The sequence below is a fragment of the Micromesistius poutassou genome (genome assembly GCF_964030765.1).
Source record: "Micromesistius poutassou genome assembly, chromosome: 2".
Taxonomy (NCBI): Eukaryota; Metazoa; Chordata; class Actinopteri; order Gadiformes; family Gadidae; genus Micromesistius; species Micromesistius poutassou.
In genome coordinates this window covers 17044011-17063409 of record NC_140272.1, presented here as the reverse complement: position 1 = coordinate 17063409, position 19399 = coordinate 17044011, and the positions used below count along the sequence as shown (strand labels likewise).

At 47.8% G+C, this 19399-nt stretch overlaps 1 protein-coding gene across 1 annotated transcript in view; it reads left to right on the top strand.

Moving 5' to 3' along the window:
• Positions 1–19399, top strand: part of megf6b (multiple EGF-like-domains 6b) — a gene marked incomplete at both ends in the record, with an annotated part of 59917 nt that overhangs the window by 3159 nt on the left and 37359 nt on the right. The window contains one exon of the mRNA XM_084463915.1: positions 7366–7470. Within this exon, the coding sequence (XP_084320041.1) occupies positions 7366–7470 (105 nt within the window). The remainder of the gene's footprint in view (positions 1–7365; positions 7471–19399) is intronic.

Here is a 19399-nt window from a genome sequence, read left to right as displayed (position 1 = left end):
TTACTGGTCTCCTCCAACACCACTTACCGGTAGAGAACCTGTGTCAGAACTGGCATGTCAGAGCTCTCCTTGGCATGTCAGCGGCCGCATCCTTCGAAGGGTGCGGTCTATGAAGGTGTGGCCTTCGTAGACCGCGAAGGCCGAACCGAAGGCCGAAATAGCGTTGTTAAATGAGACGGTCTAGCTTCCGGAGCATTTCCAGGTTGCGTAACAAGCCGTTAACGTCCTTTACCTTGCGTCAGGAACCCTGACAGCTGTGGTTCAAACCGGACAGTGGAGGAGAAATATGGAGCCAGAAATCATAATTTTATTTGTTATGTTTTATCTTTTATTGGAGGAGTGGGAGAAGATCGCCAGAGCCGGTGGGTGAAGAGGAAGAGAGGACGTTGGCTTACCGTTAATTAGTTTAACGTTATATGGCTAGCGTTAATGTCATTGAACTTTGACAATAAAGTTACATATTTAAAATGGTCCCAACCTTACTTTTATATAAAAAAATGGTTTTACATAGTTTTGTCATTAAATATGTATTCGCTGCAACTGCCGCTTCTGCTCTCTCCGCGCCATTTCTGAAAAAAATCAAACGCGCAATGAATCTTGGGATACGTTGGGCCGTGAAGGATCCAGCCGGTGGATCCTTCAAATCCGGGGAAGACGGCTGCGTTTCTCGGCCGCATTTGAAGGAGCCTTTGAAATGGGACAGCCTTGACGCGCCGCTGTGACGCAATGGGTCTTCAAATGCGTCCTTCGAAGGATGCGGCCCCTGAATTGAGACAGCCCTTGAGTTTCTGTGGTGATGGCTGGTTCAACCTGTGCACATTGATTGCTCAATGTACAACAGGTATTTAGCCTCACCCATTCCCAGAGTCTAATCCGTTCAACTCGGGCCAGGTGAGTCTGTTTAAACCAGCCATCAACCACACTCCCTCCACAGTGAGACTATATAGTCTGTTATAAGTTAGGTGTACGTGGTACATTTCGGAGACTTCCACCTTGGTTCCATCGACTCACAACATCCACATTCTGAGACCCGCAAAACCACCACCAACTCGACCTTCAGGAGACATTCTGAGGAAGAGGAAGACCGAACGAGGTAGAATGTGCCCTTTGCCCCCCTGTTATCCACAGGTTATCATTGGGACTGGTACCAGGAGAGCCCAGCTCCCATGGAGCGTATACTGTGGGCCTGCCAGCGGCTCATCTCCTTGTGGCTGGGCTTAGCTTCACACCACTGAGAGCAGAGAGCAGCTCTTTGATGGGATTGTACGGCCACTGATTCACATTGCATAGCCTGCATACCTCAGACGACAATCCTGGTGTTCTTCTTGAGAGTGCTCCCACTACACTTAATCCCATGGGTTCCTGTACGCTAGGACCACCCCGTCTGTATGATGCGCACAGCCTTCACACCCCCCCAAACGTCCCAGGTACTGCTGCTCCCAGGAACAGTTGGCTCATGGGAAATGGCGGGGGATTGGGCCGAGTTGGAGACGGTGATCCCCTTTGGATGTGCTTTTCATCGGGTGTCATTACGGGGTCCATGCTCTCCTCAAAGCACCTTCTGTCTCTGGGGAAGAGGTTACAGTATTAAATGATTCAGGGGAATCATTAGGACTGTCTAGGAGTCTGGTTTGTTTTTAAACACAAACAAAGAGGCGTCTTAACAGGCATTCCTCGGGGCCACTTGATGTCTGCCCCCTTCACTAAGTTGTGCCGGTTTTGTTTTTCCTTTTACGTGACAATGTTTGCTGTCTTCGACTTGAGGCAGGGCTTTTATCTCCTGTAACCAAAGACACGCCAGCACTTTGACAATGGACATACTAATCATCCTTTTCTCTGAGCCATTGACTCAGGATAAAGGGAAGCTCACACCACAATCCTCCAAGCCCTGCTCACTTATCTATGTGCTATCAGTACCGTGTCTCATTCAGCACAGTTCAATCCGCTGAGACTGTTTTCAACAGTGCATACAGCATCCAAAATGGAAAAAGCGTCACCTTATGTACAGCTTTTAATGAATGGTACTTACAACATAAAACGCAGAGCGATGGGAATGCTTTGTGTTGAGTTAGTGATTTAGGGCCTTGTGCCTGTGTGGTCTCTTTTTGTCTTCCCTTTTCCCACTGTCCTTTTATTTGTGTAGGTCAGATTGCATATCTTACTTGTGTGTGTGTGTTCCCTAATAAAATGTCAACAAAAACTAATTAGGCTAACGACCTGTGGCTATTGTGAGAATTATGTTGTCGAAACAGCCTGGATAGGGACGGGGCCTGGGTAATACTCTTATATCTGAAATGTCTTCTCATCTCATAATAACTAATGACAAGCATTTTGTGATCATACATACGTCCTCTTTTGCATCAGATAATCAGTTACATTCTACAGTGAATTGGAGAAGATAGATTGACTTTTAGGAATAGGATGTCCACAGAAAGTCCAGCACACAGGGCCATACTGAAAGCCACTTGAGTCCCCATTTCTTTACGGTGTGTAAAGACAGTGTTAGATCTTGTGGAAAGCCGAGCACTCCATGTTGAATCTACATCCATTAAAAGGCTTACACAACAGTCAAGAAGGGCTCTTTTTGCCTGGGAGCCAGTGTACTAATGAGGAAGTGCATGCAAAGGGCTGTGTCACGGCTCCAAAGAACCCGAAGGTGCGCGTTTGAAATTGGTTTCTTTTGGAGTGTTGACCTGATGACTATCCGACTCTCTTGAGTCTGGAGGGCTCGACTAAGCGACACTCGACTAGTAGTGACTTCCTCCTCTCAAGTGCTCTGAGGACCGCTAACTCATAGAAGGAAGAAACCTTTAACCCCTACGAGTAGCCACGAGCGGGTCGAGGGTAAGAAGCAGGCATGGCCAGGAGTGGGGTAAGTTATGTTGATTGACAGCAGCCATGTGCTTTGTGAGGAGGGGGGTCGGTGGGGGGGGGGGATCGAGGAGCAAGGACAATGGCTCCTCCAGTTCTGTTGTTCTCAATAGTTTCCGCGAGGCCTCCTTTTGTTTCCTGGCTGGACAAGACTGGCATTGGTCGCCACATGGGACACAGGCACAGACAGACTATTCCATGTCTTTCCAAAAGTTTCTTGTCTTGTCAAGCTTCTTGAAGACAAGAAACTTGTGATTAACTTTTTGCTTAATATTTACAGTCATTTGATTGAAGTGATTTAATTATACAGTTTACAAAGAGCAAGTATGGGTTTCTTGTCCAAAAATGCCTCAAGGTATTTTGTCACATGTTTTCACTTCACATAGATGTGCACCATAAGCTAAATGCAGATGCAATGAATAAAAATAACTGCTATTGACCCCATGCCATCCGCAACAATGCTTCAATCAATACCACCTAAGTATAAGACATCTTTGTGTGTCCATGTGTTAATTTTATGTAAGGGACACAAAGTTGACATGACACAATGACTGACAAGGATTTGCATCTATCCTGTCTGACTATCTCTGTATTTAAAAATAACTGTCTCACAAACAGCTGTGTGTCTTCATTTAATAGGTCCAGGGACAGAACTGAACTGCCTTGTATCCCTACCGCTATGCCTTCTGCTTAATAAACAACATGCAAACGTGTCTTGTATCATGTAGTCCTTCTTAATGGAGCAAGGTTAGCAAATACTCACCTGCCTCTAGTTCTAGACGAAGGTACGATAAATCACTTATGCCCTTTTAGTTTTGAATGAGTTTATTGTTGTGTTGTGCTGAAAAATCAGACACCTTCTGAGCAGTGAACTCATTTTGACAGCCGTCCTTGGAATCTTTACCTTTATTCAAACAGTTACCCTGAGGACCAGTTACCCTGATCAAAGTACCTCTGACACAGCTGCCCTTGGCGTGCCCAGGTTTTCTCAGAAAACCCTTTGGAATTGCACATTCCTCGACACTGTAAAACATGATTTGTTGCCTCAAAACACAGTGCTTCTGGTCGGCGCATAACAATCACAACTCCAAGTGCAGGCCAGAGGGTATTAATACATTTTTTGTGCCTGAATTCTGTTAAACGCTGTCTTAGCCTCGGGCGTCTTGCGAGGGGTCAAACAGTTTGTCGGAGCCAAAACAAACATCAGGCATTTTAAAAAGCCCCGCTCTCTCTGTCTCTGATGTGGCAGCAACCCCCAATTTTGTTTTGGGGCCAGAGCCGAGCGTCTGGCACCTGCTCGCTCGGTGTCTAGCGGCCGACGTGAGTCGTTGACCCCTGGCTCTTTGTGGAGGCCGCTAATCCTCTCAGACAAGGTGTCTTTGTCCCAGAGTGGAAGCGATCACAGCCGCGGACAACAGTGGGGTTTTTTGCGCGGTACGTCCACGCCGCATGCCGCATTAAGGACTTTGTGTGGGGAGATTAGATGGTGTCAGGGCAGGGCACTTAGGGTCAGGGTGATCAGAGGGCAATAAAATGACCTGGTCCGCTGCCATGCTCCTCTGATATGAATGAGAGCAGAGTGGGTATTCCCCCCCCCCGCCCTGCATCTAAGTGACTCTGACCGTCTGTGATTGAGTTGAGTTGTAATAACAGTACTGAGGGAGCGACTCATCTGTCTGATCGGCGCTCACAGCTGCTGCGGATATCCTTGTCCTGAGGCATTCCTAGCGGTTGATGTTGTACAATTCAAATCTGCACGCTGGCTCAGTCGGCCTTATGTTTCCTTTTTGTGTCATGTAATTCCTTCGTCTCATTCGTCGACGATAAGGGCCCGTGAACTTACTTAGCGAGGGCATTAACGTTCAGCTCGCAACCAAATGACAGTGTACTTAGGGCTAATGCAGACAATGTAATGCGGTATGATTATTATAATACCGCGGTAGCTACACAGTGGGAAAGACTGGAAGTCATCAGAAGAAGATTAGGGATCCGGGGTTGCTCTTCCTGTTCCTGGGGTAGGATGTCATTGCTCTCCATAATTGGTGAATTTTGGCCCTACATAATGAGAAAAGTAGATTTAGAGAAAGTAGAGTATGTGTTAAACAATGAGCTTTATGTGTGTGTGTGTGTGTGTGTGTGTGTGTGTGTGTGTGTGTGTGTGTGTGTGTGTGTGTGTGTGTGTGTGTGTGTGTGTGTGTGTGAGCCCGTGTGTGTGAGCCCGTGTGTGTGTGTGTGTGTACCTGTGTTTTGGGTTGCTTGAATTTATGCACTTACTGTGTCTATGCATTCATTTGAACACACACACACCCAAACACACACACACACACACACACACACACACACACACACACACACACACACACACACACACACACACACACACACACACACACACACACACACACGACCACGCACACACACACACACACACACACACAGTGCGTGCAGTTATGAGGAAGGCAACACTTTGGTCTGACGGCTGAGCAGGTGTCTGACGACAGTGTCATGGTAACGGATGACGGGCGGATGTTTGGGCTGAGCAGCAGCTCTCTGCGGGGGGAGCTGCTGACAGACACGGAGGACATTACTCCGGCCCCTTTGGGGGGCCTAGAGGGGGGCCCGATCTGGGGGGGCTCCCTGTGTCACATGCTAGGTGTCGCAGAAACGCAACACAACGTCTGGACCCAGCGTGTCACAGACTGTCCAACAACAGTGAGCTGTTTGACACAAACACGTGTCGCATCGTTAACACATTGCGTCAGTTGTATCAGTGTTTCTGTTGTAGGTATATTCTGTATGTCGTTTGTGATTTTTATGCTCTTATGCGACTGTGCTTTTTATCCTATTGGGCTTTGCACTTTGTTGTATTTTGTTACTTGTTTTATTTTCTTGTATTACTTTCACTTTATATCGCACAGCAATTTTGCACAGCAATTTCCCTCGGGAGAAATAAAGCTTCTTGAATCTTGATAACTCTTTATTTGGGATCTGGAGGTTTTTGGGAGGAGCCGGCACAGAGCCTAGACACCTAGGAACGCTGACGGCCCGAGTTAAGCCTTGTTTCCTGATGCGGAGATATTCTACTGAAGAAAATGAATTTGCATGACTGGATGAAGCTGTCAGAAGGGGATTTGAGTGTATTTCTAAAGTAGACAGTCAACACAGTCGATTTGAATCCTTTAAAGACACCTTTTACAGTTGACCACTGCTGTCCAAGTTTCGTTTGCCACGCTTCCAGGTCAATCTTCAATACGTTTTGTTGCTATAAGAAATATGGAGCAAAATAAACAGAAACCTTCCGTTCCCCCAGGTTTGGGCTGGTTTCGTCTGCCAGACTTAAGATAGGACTCGTACAGCCGTGGGTGCTGACAGATCCTGCACTGGCCGATGGGATTAGACAAGTTCAACTACGCAGCTCTGGCAGCCGCTGCTTTGGGAAGCAGGCTTCCCAAAGGGGTCTCTCTGCAGTGACCTGAGGAAGGATTGGTATTTTAAATCCTGCTGTGATTAGACTCTCCGGAGCTCTCTGGCTTCATTCCCCGTGTCCACATACTGTACAGACCATGTCGGGCCTGGAGGGGAGGTGGAGCAGTCCGGCCCTCTGCACCTCTCACCACCACCAGGTTACTCTGTGATGATGCTCGGCGGAGCGCGTCGCAGCAGTGGCCCACAGGTCAGGACAGCTGCATCTCACGCAGAGATCAGCCTTAATCCACTGTCAGCCAAACACCTAGACGGTCTCCCTCAAAAGTACGACGCGACGCAGCGGCCCGCAGACAGACACAAACGCTTAACGTCCCGTCATGTTAAAAGTGATGCTGTCTCCCGGAGGGTGTGAGTGTCTGGAATGTGAAAGTTTTCCTCCACTGTTTGGGAGATTCTGTTTTGTAACTGTTCTGTTCTGTGCTTGGGATATATAGTGAGCGTGACAAAAGCGTTGGGTGCGGGAATGACCCGTTCTGACTCTCGGGCTCTCTGTGGCCCGAGAGTCAGAGCTGGTCATTCTCTGCAGCATTTACCTTTAAGTGCATATTATAGCCCACGTAATTAGCAATGTCAACAGATTCCAAGTTCACAGAGGAATTGAAAAATTGTTTAACAATAAACAATAATAAACACACACACACACACACACACACACACACACACACACACACACACACATAAATGCACGCGTGCATGCACACACATAAACGCAGACACATTCACACGCACCGCTGATTATTTTCCGAATTAACCATCCCCAAAAAGATCTTTCACCCACTGAGTGTTCGCCACTTCTTAAGGATGCCTTGCTGGCAGGCGGCGTGTGAGCCGCAGGAGGGATCGGGGGGTGTTAACAGGCCCTTGATGAGGCTCTGATAGATCCAGGTCACAGTGCAGATGTCGGAGACACCACACCCGTATCCAGATCACTCATCAACGTCTCTCCCTTGTTTATCCCTGCCCGTCCGTCTCTCCGTCTGACTGTCTGTCTGTCTGTCTATCCCACAGCGGTGTGCAGCTACGGTGTGTGCTTCAATGGAGGCCAGTGTCGGGAGGGCTCCACCCAGCTATGCCACTGTCCGGCCGGCTTCAACGGACCCAGCTGCCAATATGGTGAGTCGCCCAGACGGCCTCTCTCCGCCGGCTTCTTTGAACACTCTTCTGCTCTTCTTCCTAATGGGAGCACTCCATGTCCCTCCTTAAGTGTTCTTATATTGCATTGTGTATCAAGTGTTTTTTTATATTTACATATTTTCACAACGCATTGTGTAATCCTGTGCCTGTGCCAGGAACTCGTGTTGCAGTGCAGCGCCTCAACATCTTGACAAACCCAAACCCTCCATCGAACTCCAGCTTGAGTTCATTTCAGGCAACGTTAGGAATTTTTCAGGAAAAGGTGCTTCGGCTCACGCTGCTAAAATATGATATGTGTACCAATTCTCCAGTCCGACGAGTGGATAGAAACGGAAACGGGATGGAATTGGCATTTCATTTTGACTTTCATATGCCAGCGATCAAATTTCTCAGCCAATGGATGGATGGATACCCGCTTCACGTCAACAGTTTGCTTCATCGCAGCCAGTCAGACGACAGTCTTTATCAGCGTTCCATTATGAAAACAGAGCCGTTGAAAACAGTAGTGGAGGAGGATGTTGTTGCTCCTCTGATAGCACCGCACGACAGGAAATTCCTCTTAGTGCTAACTTTTCTCCCCCAGCCCCCCCCCCCCCCCCTTCCCCAACCTCTTGACTCTTGTTCCTTCTTCACTCTCCCAGCCTGCTTAATCCCATCGGATACTGTCACCCTAACTGAGTTAGATCGCTTGAACGGGCCAAACAATGCAAGCCCTCTCTCCAACGTCTTATCAGTCCCAGCCGGCTCTTCTCCCATCTGGACAACATCCCAAACATTTATCCTTGTACTTTTATGAACGTATTTGTTTTGTCACATCGCCCCAAACTCGCCGGCTGTAAATCGACGCTGACGCTGACTCGGAGGCTGGTCTGGCCTAGAGATGGATGAAGGTGAAGGTGGTCTTGCGTTGAGCTGCAGCGTGTTGTCTGCATACGCGGTTTTTTTTTTTTCGGTACCTGGCTCTTGTGCCTCGTGACAGGACCAGTACGGACAGACCCTAGTCTGGGTGATTGGCGGTGGTTTACAGCAGTAGCCAGCCAGCGCCGGCTCACTTAACTTGAATAGAAGGGCTGATCGTTAGGACGGAGGCTCCGTCGGGTCCGGGAGGCAGTGCCAAGCTCAGCCCGGGCGGACCGTTGGGTGTCTTACCCAGGCCCTAATGTAGGGGGGGGGGGCAATCAGGATATTGAGAAGAGTGCAGCCATGTGCTGAGTGCGGGGGCAATCTCCCTACACAATGTCTCTCTCTCTTAAGTTTAATTGCACATGTAAACACAGCTATGCGAGCGCAGCGTAAACGTTCGGGAGCTCGGGAGCCCCAGTGATTGGGTCTTGATTGTAATCCACCATTCGAGGGGATGAACCTTCTCGTGATGAGAACGTAGGTCTGTGTGTGTGTGTGTGTGTGTATGTGTGTGATGTTGTGCACTGCGTGGTAGCGGGTCTTAGTCTCCCTGATCACGGCTGTTATGTCATCACATTCTTCACTCCCCCCTGCGGTTAGGTTTTGAGGGATAACCTTTTGGAGTTAACACTATACCTGGCAATTATTAGGGGTCCATACCATCGTTTTGAGACATAGAACCCTTTTTAAGGGTTGTTGATGCTATTTTGTGTTTTTGAAGGACACTGTGTGAGTGTGTGTATGTGTTTGGTGTGTGCGTTTGAATGTGTGTGTAACTGTGGCGATGTGGTGGTGATGTCAATCACTTCATTGTTTGCTTACACTAAAGAAGGGGACATGTGGACACAGAACAAGAGCAGTGTGTACGATTGATGGAGAATAGGAGTAAGAGAAACCAAAGAGCGCCCTATTGCAGTGTGGGACGGGAGGTCAGCGGCTTTTGTGATGAATATATTTAAAAGAGTTGTTTGGTTGTTGTTGTTGTGGTTTTCGAGGTGATCCATCTGCCGCGCCGGTCCACCATCTATGCAAAGTTCCACTGAGCTCCTCCGCCGCGTGACAGTCGGGATACACTAGCATTGTTCCCCGGGGTGATGGATAGCTGTCACCAGAGAGGCCGTAGAGAGGTCTAGCTGGGCGATCAGGCACGTGGAAGACCCTCCCACCACGAGGCCCACCTATTCTGGGTGCCTGCAGCAGACGCAGCGGGGGTGGGGGTGACATCACCTCATGTGGGCTCCCAACGGTCACCGGGGAGACGGGTGTGGGCCCGCCATTGAGTCGCCCCCCCCCCCCCCCCCCCCTCGCTGGTCGTAACCCGTGTAATGGTGGGTGTTTGACACAGGCGCTGATAAAGCCAGAGTTAGCGCCTTTTGTTGGCCCGGGTCTCGGGTGGGTAAATTAGACGTTTTATGGCGTGCCATGGGCCCAGGCGAATGGCTGCAGGCACAGCACAAAGTCATTCATTCTAGCAGGGTCCCCTGACACCACCTCTGATGAATACCGCCGTTCATTCGGTGCCCGCTCTGATCCGTTGTCCACAGACGCAGTGACATTAAAAAAGGGTCCAGGCGCTAGCGTGCCTTTGTGCCCCGCTCACATTCTTCCAGCCCGTGTGGATCCCGCTGCGGTTGTCCCAGCACACGGCTCCTCTAAGCCCCACCGCCCCCCCCACCCCCCCACCCCCCAACTGTTTTGATCAGGGCTAACCCTTTCAGTGGCGTCTGTCGTTGTTTCCCCCCCCCCCCCCCCCCCCCTTCTTGTTTTCCTGTTGACACATGTTTAGATGTATGTCGAGGGAGGGGAATACCAGCCACGGTACGGTGTATGTGGACGGCAACGCAGAGGCAACGCTTTAAAGAGTCGACTCACACGTCACGTCATGACTTAAGGTCTGTCAGCGGCTGGGAGCATTCCTGGGCCGTGGCGTGCGGGGGTTGGGGGGGGGGCAGTGGGTCCCGGTAGTGGGGGGTTTGATGTGGTTGGCCCGTGTTTGTGTGTAGCAATTGGTCCACATTCATGCTCCTCCAAGGGGGCCAATTAGTCCCCCCACTCTCCGTCGTCGTCTGAGCTGTCTGTTTTGCTCTTCGCTCGCTCTGCTGATGTCTTAACCGTTGTTGAACATTATAATTAGGTGCTGTTGTTTTTACTTAGCTATTTGCTCTAAATCTGTTGGTAAGAGGAGGAATGTTGCCTCGGAGGGGGTTTTAGACCCCTCTAAATTACTGTAATTTACATTTATTTGGATTGATGATTAACTCTGCTTTGTCATTCTGAGCAATTATGCATTTGTGCGATAATCACACTCATCTCGGAGCTTGCGTAATGTTTATGTGATTGATGAATCCATTTATAAGTATAAGTTGCTGTACTCCAAACTATTACTCTGATCCCAGCTGTTTCAACAGTGAGTACTGTAATTGACTCTGAAACAAAAGGCATTCACATTCTCTCTTCTCTCTCTCTGTCTCTCTGTCTCTCTGTCTCTCTCTGTGTTTCTTTCTGTTTCTCCGTCTTTCCCTCTCTCCCACATTATGTGTTAACATTTGTAAATGGTAATTACACAAATATAATTACAGGTAGGGCCATGATTTCAACTATTTTCCTATTTGCATAGTTAGAAATCAGCTCTGGTGCACTACAGTTCACTAATAAATAACTCTTTGTCAAGGTGATGCATTTAAGACATTGAGACTTGTATGTCATGGCAGTGGATACCTTTGACACGCAGTGTTGATCTACAGCTTTATCCACGCTCCATGCTTCCAACAGCTCTGTCCTGTCTTTCTTTTTGCGTGTTACGATCGCAGCATCAGCTCTTTCATCAGCAGACAAGTGGTGCTCTTTGAGGGCATGTGCCGGCGAGACAGATGTTTTCATACCAGCCACATCTGGGCTTCACCACACGCACGCACACAGATGCACGCATGCACATGCACACACACACACACACACTGACTAGAGAACTATGAAAGCTGTATTAAAACTGCTTTAGTTTTTACAGACACAGCTGCAAGACAGAGGCGTGTCTATGGTAGGATTCCATTGTGTGAAATGTGACACAATCGATTGACTAGAATTATATCAAAATGCACCTTCTCAAGACCCAAATAATGTCTTAGCTTTTATGCTTTTTTTCTCAACGATTCGAATGCAGGAGCCCAAGCTATGTAATGCCTCAGTGAAATAAAAGAAAACGCTCTGTTGCAATGCATGCTTTTCCCTCCCTCTCCTCCTTTCATTATACTCAGCCATCGGCTCATATCTTGGCTCAGAGTGAGGGGTCACTGTGATGCCAAACAAAACTGACCTGTTCAGCCCATCACTCATGACCCCCCCCCCCCCCGGTCGATGGCTATCATTATTAATATAATTCTGTAGTCGCGCCTGAAAGCATCCCAGGCATGTTCTTTGAGTTGAACCCCCACACAGCATTGAGTATAGGTTTTACATAATTCATGTGCCTGCAGCTGACAGTCCCCAGAGAACCAGCACCCATACATCTCTCGCTCCCTTGTCGTGACATAATTATTCAATGTATTTTACAATAATGCATGATCATTCATTTGTTAATAAATCATTATTATTTATGTATATAATATAATATATATTCTTTGGATGAAAGAATATTGGATCAGAAGTGAATGGATTTGATTTCCCTATTTTTTATGTTCAGCGTACACTGAGCAACACAAAACAGTAAACGATGAGTGCATCCCTTTCTCTCTAACAAGCATGGGACGTCATTCTCCCAAAAATGACATTTTTACATCATCCACTGAAACAATAAAACAATGTGCCCTCTGCATTGGGGGGTCAATTATTTCTTGGAGCATGAGTGCACAGAGTGTGAATTCAGAGTCTGCTCCACAGTCCGGTGGCTAGAGGCAGTGGAACGTAGAGTGGCTGGCAAGACGGAGGGAGAGACAGAGAGAGAGAGAGAGACACAGAGACAGAGACAGAGAGAGAGAGACAGAAATGTTGGTGTACTCTCTTCATAAGCGACTGATTAAAAAATTATCACAATGAGTGCCATCTTGCGTCAAGTGAGTTGGCAATGAAAAGGAATACCGTATTTTTTGCAAATGAAGCCAACATTTCTATAAGCCACAGAAGCGGTAAAATGGGGTTGTATGATAGTTTTGCTTAGTAAAATAGGCCTACAAGCCGCGGCTTTATTTTGGAAAAATATGGTTATTTTAACTTGTTAAAGGTTGTTTCAACAAGCATTTCCTTTCATTTGCTTTCAACTTGTTACTATATTCTTAAATGTATAATTGCCGCTCTGTCTAGATTGTCCTCTAATATGTAAATAGTTATTTGTTATATAGGTGTGTTTAACTTGGGTATATGGTCATTTATTTTGTTATTGACATCCATTTTTACATTAATCGTTGCCTTGTTTAGTCATAGGGAAATAACTTCTGACGTTATTGTATGTCATGCATATCAAAGTGAACACCAGATACTTTCCAAGTACACTTCAAGTCACAGCAAGGATGGTCATACAAACGTCCCCTCAGAGCTGCACACCAGACACAGCAACAGGTCACCACCTGTTGCTGTCTCCACATCACACACATAACGGATGAAGACACCAGCGTGCTAACTGTCCTCGAGCATGTGTTTAAGTCTGATTTATGTAAGTGGCGACCCTGCTCATCTCCTACTGTTCTCTGGACGGCAGGAGAGGCAGAGAGGTCAGAGGTCAGGGGCCAGACATGTGGACCCTACTCCCTGTGTTTCTCATGACGCTTTGCATTGCCGGTTTGCATCGCCGGTTCTCTAGTGAATAGCCGGGAACGCTCCGTTGGGCCCTAGCTCAGATTGAAGACGTAAGGTGGGGGGCTGCTGTCGGGGCTCCCGCTCAGGGGGGGTGCACGCGTGACCCCCCACACACAGATGTCGCCGCTCCTCCATGGTCAGGTGACAGGGCAGGACACTGTGAAAGGCCGCATGGAGAAACCATTTCACACATGCCATTGGTGGGCCCCCAGCCGGTATTGAACTCTCCAACCCACCACCACCACTTCTCTGTCCTCTGCTAAATATATCTCCCCTTGCTCCTCCTGCTCCTCCTCCTCCTCCTCCCGGTCTCCTCAGATCTCCTCCTTCAGGAGGTCTTGAGGAATGGACCCTCCCCACTATAAAAGTAAATCTAAAGGGTAAACCAAAAAGGGGTAAAAGGGAGATCAAGCGTTGTTTGAGTGACACCCACCACAAGGGGCCAAGCCGAGCACTTAAAGGAATAGTTTGCCTCCAATAAATATTTTAAGGCTAATCGACAGACACATGCACTTTATCAGAAAGGGGCTTAGTTCAATGAGGGTTGATCTAAGCCTTGCATTTCTCCAGGTTAAGTGTGGTGTGCCGGACATTTGTCTCCTGTGTCAGGCACACCACCATCTCTATGTGTATAGATTCTTTCCTTTGGTCTATATACCGAGTTAAGTTCTCAAGCACTTAGACATAGACTCAACGCTGATGTCACACTCCAGTGCTTTGTGGTGGACACCGATGTGGATGTGATATTTGACGTGCATCTGGCCTGGGCTTGTGTGCGGTTAAAAGGAAGAGGTCAGGACCACAAAGTGTTTACAAGGAGCCGTGGTTACTTTTCATAATGTGTTGCAGCACACAGTGGTCATTGTGCGCACGCAAAACGGCCTCAGCTGCAGCCGCCCGTCACGCATAACCGCCATGGCTGTCCTTACGCAGAGAGGTCAAAGGGCACAGGGCAATCAGAGGTTGAAGTTATATAACCCTATTAACCCTACATATATATTAACCCTTGTGCATCCACAGCGTAACCTTTCTCTTTTATATCACTCTTCACATCCGAAGTTCAATGCTCTGTGGTGACCTTTCCGAGGAGACAAAGACGGAGATGTAAAAGTTGTAATGGTTCGACAACGAGATAATAAACGTCTGTCCAGATTGAAAGTGTTCTAGATCGTTCCCAGGGTGTCCCTTTTATGGCTCTAGTGGGCTTGGCATGCACCAACTGACGCTGAGCAGGTTGGGTTTGTCAGCTTTACCCTTTTGTAAGTATGCAAAATCGTACTACTCATCATTACTACTATATATTTATAACAGAGCCATTTAAACAGAGCCATTCAGAGGAATGGCATTGTTTCCCAGGCGGCTATCTGGAGATTTGCATGCCGGGCTCAGAGCATTGTTAGCAGCCAGCCTAGTGTGACTGGAGTGTAGAAATGAAGTTGGTCGCAGAGACACACAGAAGCCCCAGGATTTCTCACACATCCTTCCCCCCCCCCCTCCTACTCATTGTTGCACTCTCCCTGGACATTACTGAATTGCCTCTATTGATCTCCATTGTTAAAAATAGGTCCACTCCTCTCTTTTCCCTCCCGCACTCGTCTTACACACTGGGTCTCTGACATGTCACTTTTGCCTTGTCTAAACACATGGACTCACAGGATATAACTTTATTTGGCAGTATGTTTTTAGGAATGTTCCGTTGGCATCGCGTTCACTCTTGCTCCCTCGAAGCCTTTCCTTCACAGCCTAATAAAAGAGGTGGACATGCTTTAGGGTAAGACTTTAAAGGCGTAAATAGACTTAGGAGGACGTTCTTCCACTTCCTGCCATAGTAGTCGTTAGTCACTAGTCCCTTTTAGATAAATGGCACTTGATTAGCCCCCTCCCTACCTCCCTCTCTTTGGTGTGAGTGTGTGTGTGTGTGTGTGTGTGTGTGTGTGTGTTTTTGTCCTTTTTAAGAGTGTAAGATATTTCAGTTCAGTCAGAGAGGGACTGGGTAATGAGAGGGGAGCCTGGTAGCGGTTAGAGGGTGTGGGTACACCGCTGCCCTCCCCACCTGCCACCGAGCCCTGCCGAGAGAGCCCTAATCTATAGTAATTGTGCTGGGCCTGTCCCAGCCCCGTTATAGGGCTAGGACGGGGCTCATTAGTCACTTTACTACACCCCCCCCAACCCCACCCACCGGCGCCCCCCCACGCAGATAAGGATAAACTTAACGCGCTCTGTGTAAAATCAGAGCCGACAGGCGTTTCCTTTTTTCCTCTCCGCCAAAAACTAAACTTGTGAAATAATCAGCTGGGTGGATCTGTGCGGCTGCCAGCGTCCGATCGGCCCACTTCTCCTTATCGCCCTCACTCCCACCTCGGCTCACGTCTCGGCACTTCGTATCGCACTCGGCTTCCAATCTCCCGCTTTTGTTCTTCCCTTATCGACTCAAGTGTTTTTCTTTTAATCCAAAGAATCGCTGTTTCCTCCTGCAACCGTTTTTTTTTTTTTTTTTTAATTCTTCTTTATCCACGCCGTCATCTGTGGCGTATGTTTGCTTGTGGGGTGTTATCTTCAGACTCCACTCGCTCGCCAATTCCCCCCGGGGGACAGTCTTCCTACTTCTGGAGTCATCCTGGGATAAGCCTTGTCCGTTGTGTTTTCCTGCCGTGTGTCGAGGTGTGAAAAAGGAAAAACCAACAAAACAGGCAGATGCTAATCTGGTGCTAATGTAAATGAGCCGGGTCGGTCACCCCCGTTCTTCCCCGACGGTCACGGCTATTTGTCGAGAAGTAGCCGTTTTTTTTGTTTGTCATTCCTGAGGACGCTTTCAGGTGGGGCAGGAAGGGTTGGAGAATGGTTTACTATCTAACACCTTTTGAACACACGCACAGGGAAAGAGGTTAATTGTTAGCGAGCGTAAAAAAAAACAGCTAATCGGAACCCCCCCCCCGAATGTTTGTTTTGGTTCTCCGCCCGTGGGTCTCAACTAAGAGACAGTTTGTCATGTCACGCTGTCTCGCTTCCAGCTGTAGGCTTTACCTTCCCCCCCCCTGCCCCCCCGCCCCACCGCCCCGGCTGCGTTGGCCCTGCACATACCAACACAGCAGAGGAGCCTTTGCACACTCACACACGCGCGCATGCCGGCAGGCAGCGCCGACATGGAAATTCCTGATGGCCTCTGTGTTTTGTCCCAGCGACTGGAGAACTCCGGGGTCCGGGGTGGGGATGGGCAGGCCCCGGCAGGTCGCTCTAAGGATTTAGCGATCCCAACACGGGGTCAGAAGGCATAGCTGAAGAGTTCAACAATTTTCCTTTTTACGTCTTGTCTCTGTTGTACATCATCATAAAAGAAAGACAAAACGCGAGCGGGCCGTACACGCTTCGCCTGCTTTCGTCCGCCCGATCCGGGTCCTGATTGGTTAAAGGGATCAATGTGCGTCCAGAAGGGGCGGGGTTGCCAGGTGCCTCCATGTAGGCTCCCCAGCTGACCATATAATTGCACCAGCGGTGCATCACATGCCGCCCTCACTCACAGTGCAGACAAAAAGTGCGGAATTATCTGTGTGTTTGTAGACAAACGTCAATCTTGTGTTGAACTTGTTAATGTCACTTGTTTTGAGTAAGCCACTATTTGGAGCAGATTGGAAATCCGAAAAGTTATTAAAAGTGTATTCCATGAACAGGAGCTAGGCTAACTCTGCAACTCGGCTAACGGAAAGCTGCTATGGAATCCTTTGAGGTGCCCGTCAATATACGTCCTCTGAAAGTGCTTGTTTTGTTCACTGACAGGCTCAGACTATGGTCTATCATTATGGACAGGATCCCTACAGAGAAATACAACAAGTTTCTTTACTTTACTCGCTCAATGAGAGTTGAGTTCTTGCACGAAGAGAATTGGGAACCGTGAGTGAGAGATGGAGAGCGGTGAGTTTTCTTTGTTGGACTACAGAAAGCCTAGTTTAGTGTTATCTAAACGAGTAACAAGGAGTGAAGGAGAGTTGGGATTGTAATGACAATGGGAAAGAAAGGTAAAGAAATAAGTTTTATTTCCCGGTAGGAAGCCTTTCCATAAGGCAAAAACAAGCACTTTAAGAGGAAGTACATTGATGGGCGCTATTGCCCCAAAGGATACATTGCAGCCTGTTTGCGCGGATTATGGCTGCAGGGGGCTTGTTCAATACTCCAAACCAATCTCAAAAATCTTTGTTCGCATTAGTCCCTTAATCCCAATATGATCAGAAAATAGGGTCCCATGCTGAAAAATCCTGAGGTATTCCTTTAAGGTGCAGCACGTTCTGTTTTGACTTGATTCAATCTCTGCTGTCCCAGTAGACGTGCAGGCTGTCTGCAGTACCTGACTTTACCCTAACCAGCATCTGGGAAGTAAAGGGGTTCATTTGAACCACTCAGGCATTGAGCAGCCAGACTAAAGTCAAATGAAAGCTTGCAAGAGCAGCTGTAGCTGGATTCTAACAATCTAGTCATGCTTAAAAGTGTACTTAACATACATGCTCACGCACAGAGAAACACACACACACACACACACACACACACACACACAAACACTCACATAGATCCATATAAGGCCAAACAAATGTGCAAGCACAGCCACGTGCACCAATGCACACACGCACGCACACACACACACACACACACACACACACACACACACACACACACACACACACACACACACACACACACACACACACACACACACACACACACACACACACACACACACACACACACACACACACACACTTCTATTTCACAGTAGAATATATCATCAAAACAGAGATTAGTAGTGTCCAGTGAGCCACAACTTGCACTAAACAGTGAGATAGTAGACATTCAGTATCTTTGATGTTGAATGTAAATCGCTTGTGGTCAAACATGCCCATATAAGAAAACTCTGCTTCATGGTCCCAATAAGGTGAGACATGGACCCACTATAGACATTACTGAAAATGTTCACCAGTGGGGCAGGATCTTCCTCCGAGGTCCTCCTATTTGTCCGTGGGTTTCTTGTCCTGTCAAGAAACCCTTGTTCTTGTCCTGTCTTACTTGCCCTGGGAAGAGTTGTATTAAAAAAAGAAAAGACAGATGTGCAGAGAATTCAGCTAAGCACTGCACAGCATCTGCATGTCACATGAGAAGTCTGTGTCCATTGACAAGGCTGCAGATGGTTTTCACCCACTCAATCAAATAAATAAGTACAGGGCATTTTTTGTGTTTCGGAAAGTCATGAAAAGCATCCATAGCGTAGTTATGTGACGATACTGTGACATCTTCATGATGTCCTCTGTACTTTTGGTTTGTAACTGGAGACAATTGTCACAACAAACAAAAAAAGCCAAGAGCATCACAAACTCACACACATAGGGATAACTATACTAACAATGTAGCCACAAGTACGGGGCCTCATGACTAACCTCACTCAGAATACATCAGATTGGTTTATTGGAACATAACAACTTATCCTCTGTGTTTCCTTCTGCAGGCTAGTGTTGTGTACCAGAGATGGTTTATCTTGGGAAGTGGTGGTTTTGTTTGAAGCCCAATGTCCCGGTGCGTGGACCTAAGAATGTAAAACATAAAGTCGGGATGTCACCTCGATTAACATCACTGGCCTGTGTTCATGGCCATGTCATTACAGCATTCAACAGCAGGAGGCAGTGTTGAACTTGTGTCTGGACCATATTGGATTCATGCACCCGGGCACATTTCGCACGAAAGTCTTTCCATAACAACAAATGTTGTTTTATTAAAATGTTTTATTTCCATCCTTCCTTGTTCCTCTTGAACAATAATATTTGTTAATTATTTTGAAGTCGTGTTACATGCGGTGAGGTTAGAATGTGTTGTTGCCTGTGAGGTAGAAGGTCATCGTGAGTTCCAATGCAACACTGATGTTGAAGAATGTGCTTGTTTGTCAGCAGGACTGCTGAGGGGCCTGCCACATGCCCCGGTTGGGCCCTCGCTGCGTGAGTCAGTACAATATTGTAGCGCACTGCAACATGGTTCTGGTCTGCAGACCGATATCCAGTGGACCTTCTTCAGCACATGGTGAATGAAAGCAGCTGTCGGCACTGAAGGAACTGTAAGCAAGGACCAACGTTTGTGAAGCAGATTATATTCGGGGGGGGGGGGGGGGGGGGAGAAAATATGGGGAAGAAAATATGACCAGAAGCTTTTTCAGATCAGTGCCTAAGCCGGAGACATGCCGGGCTTT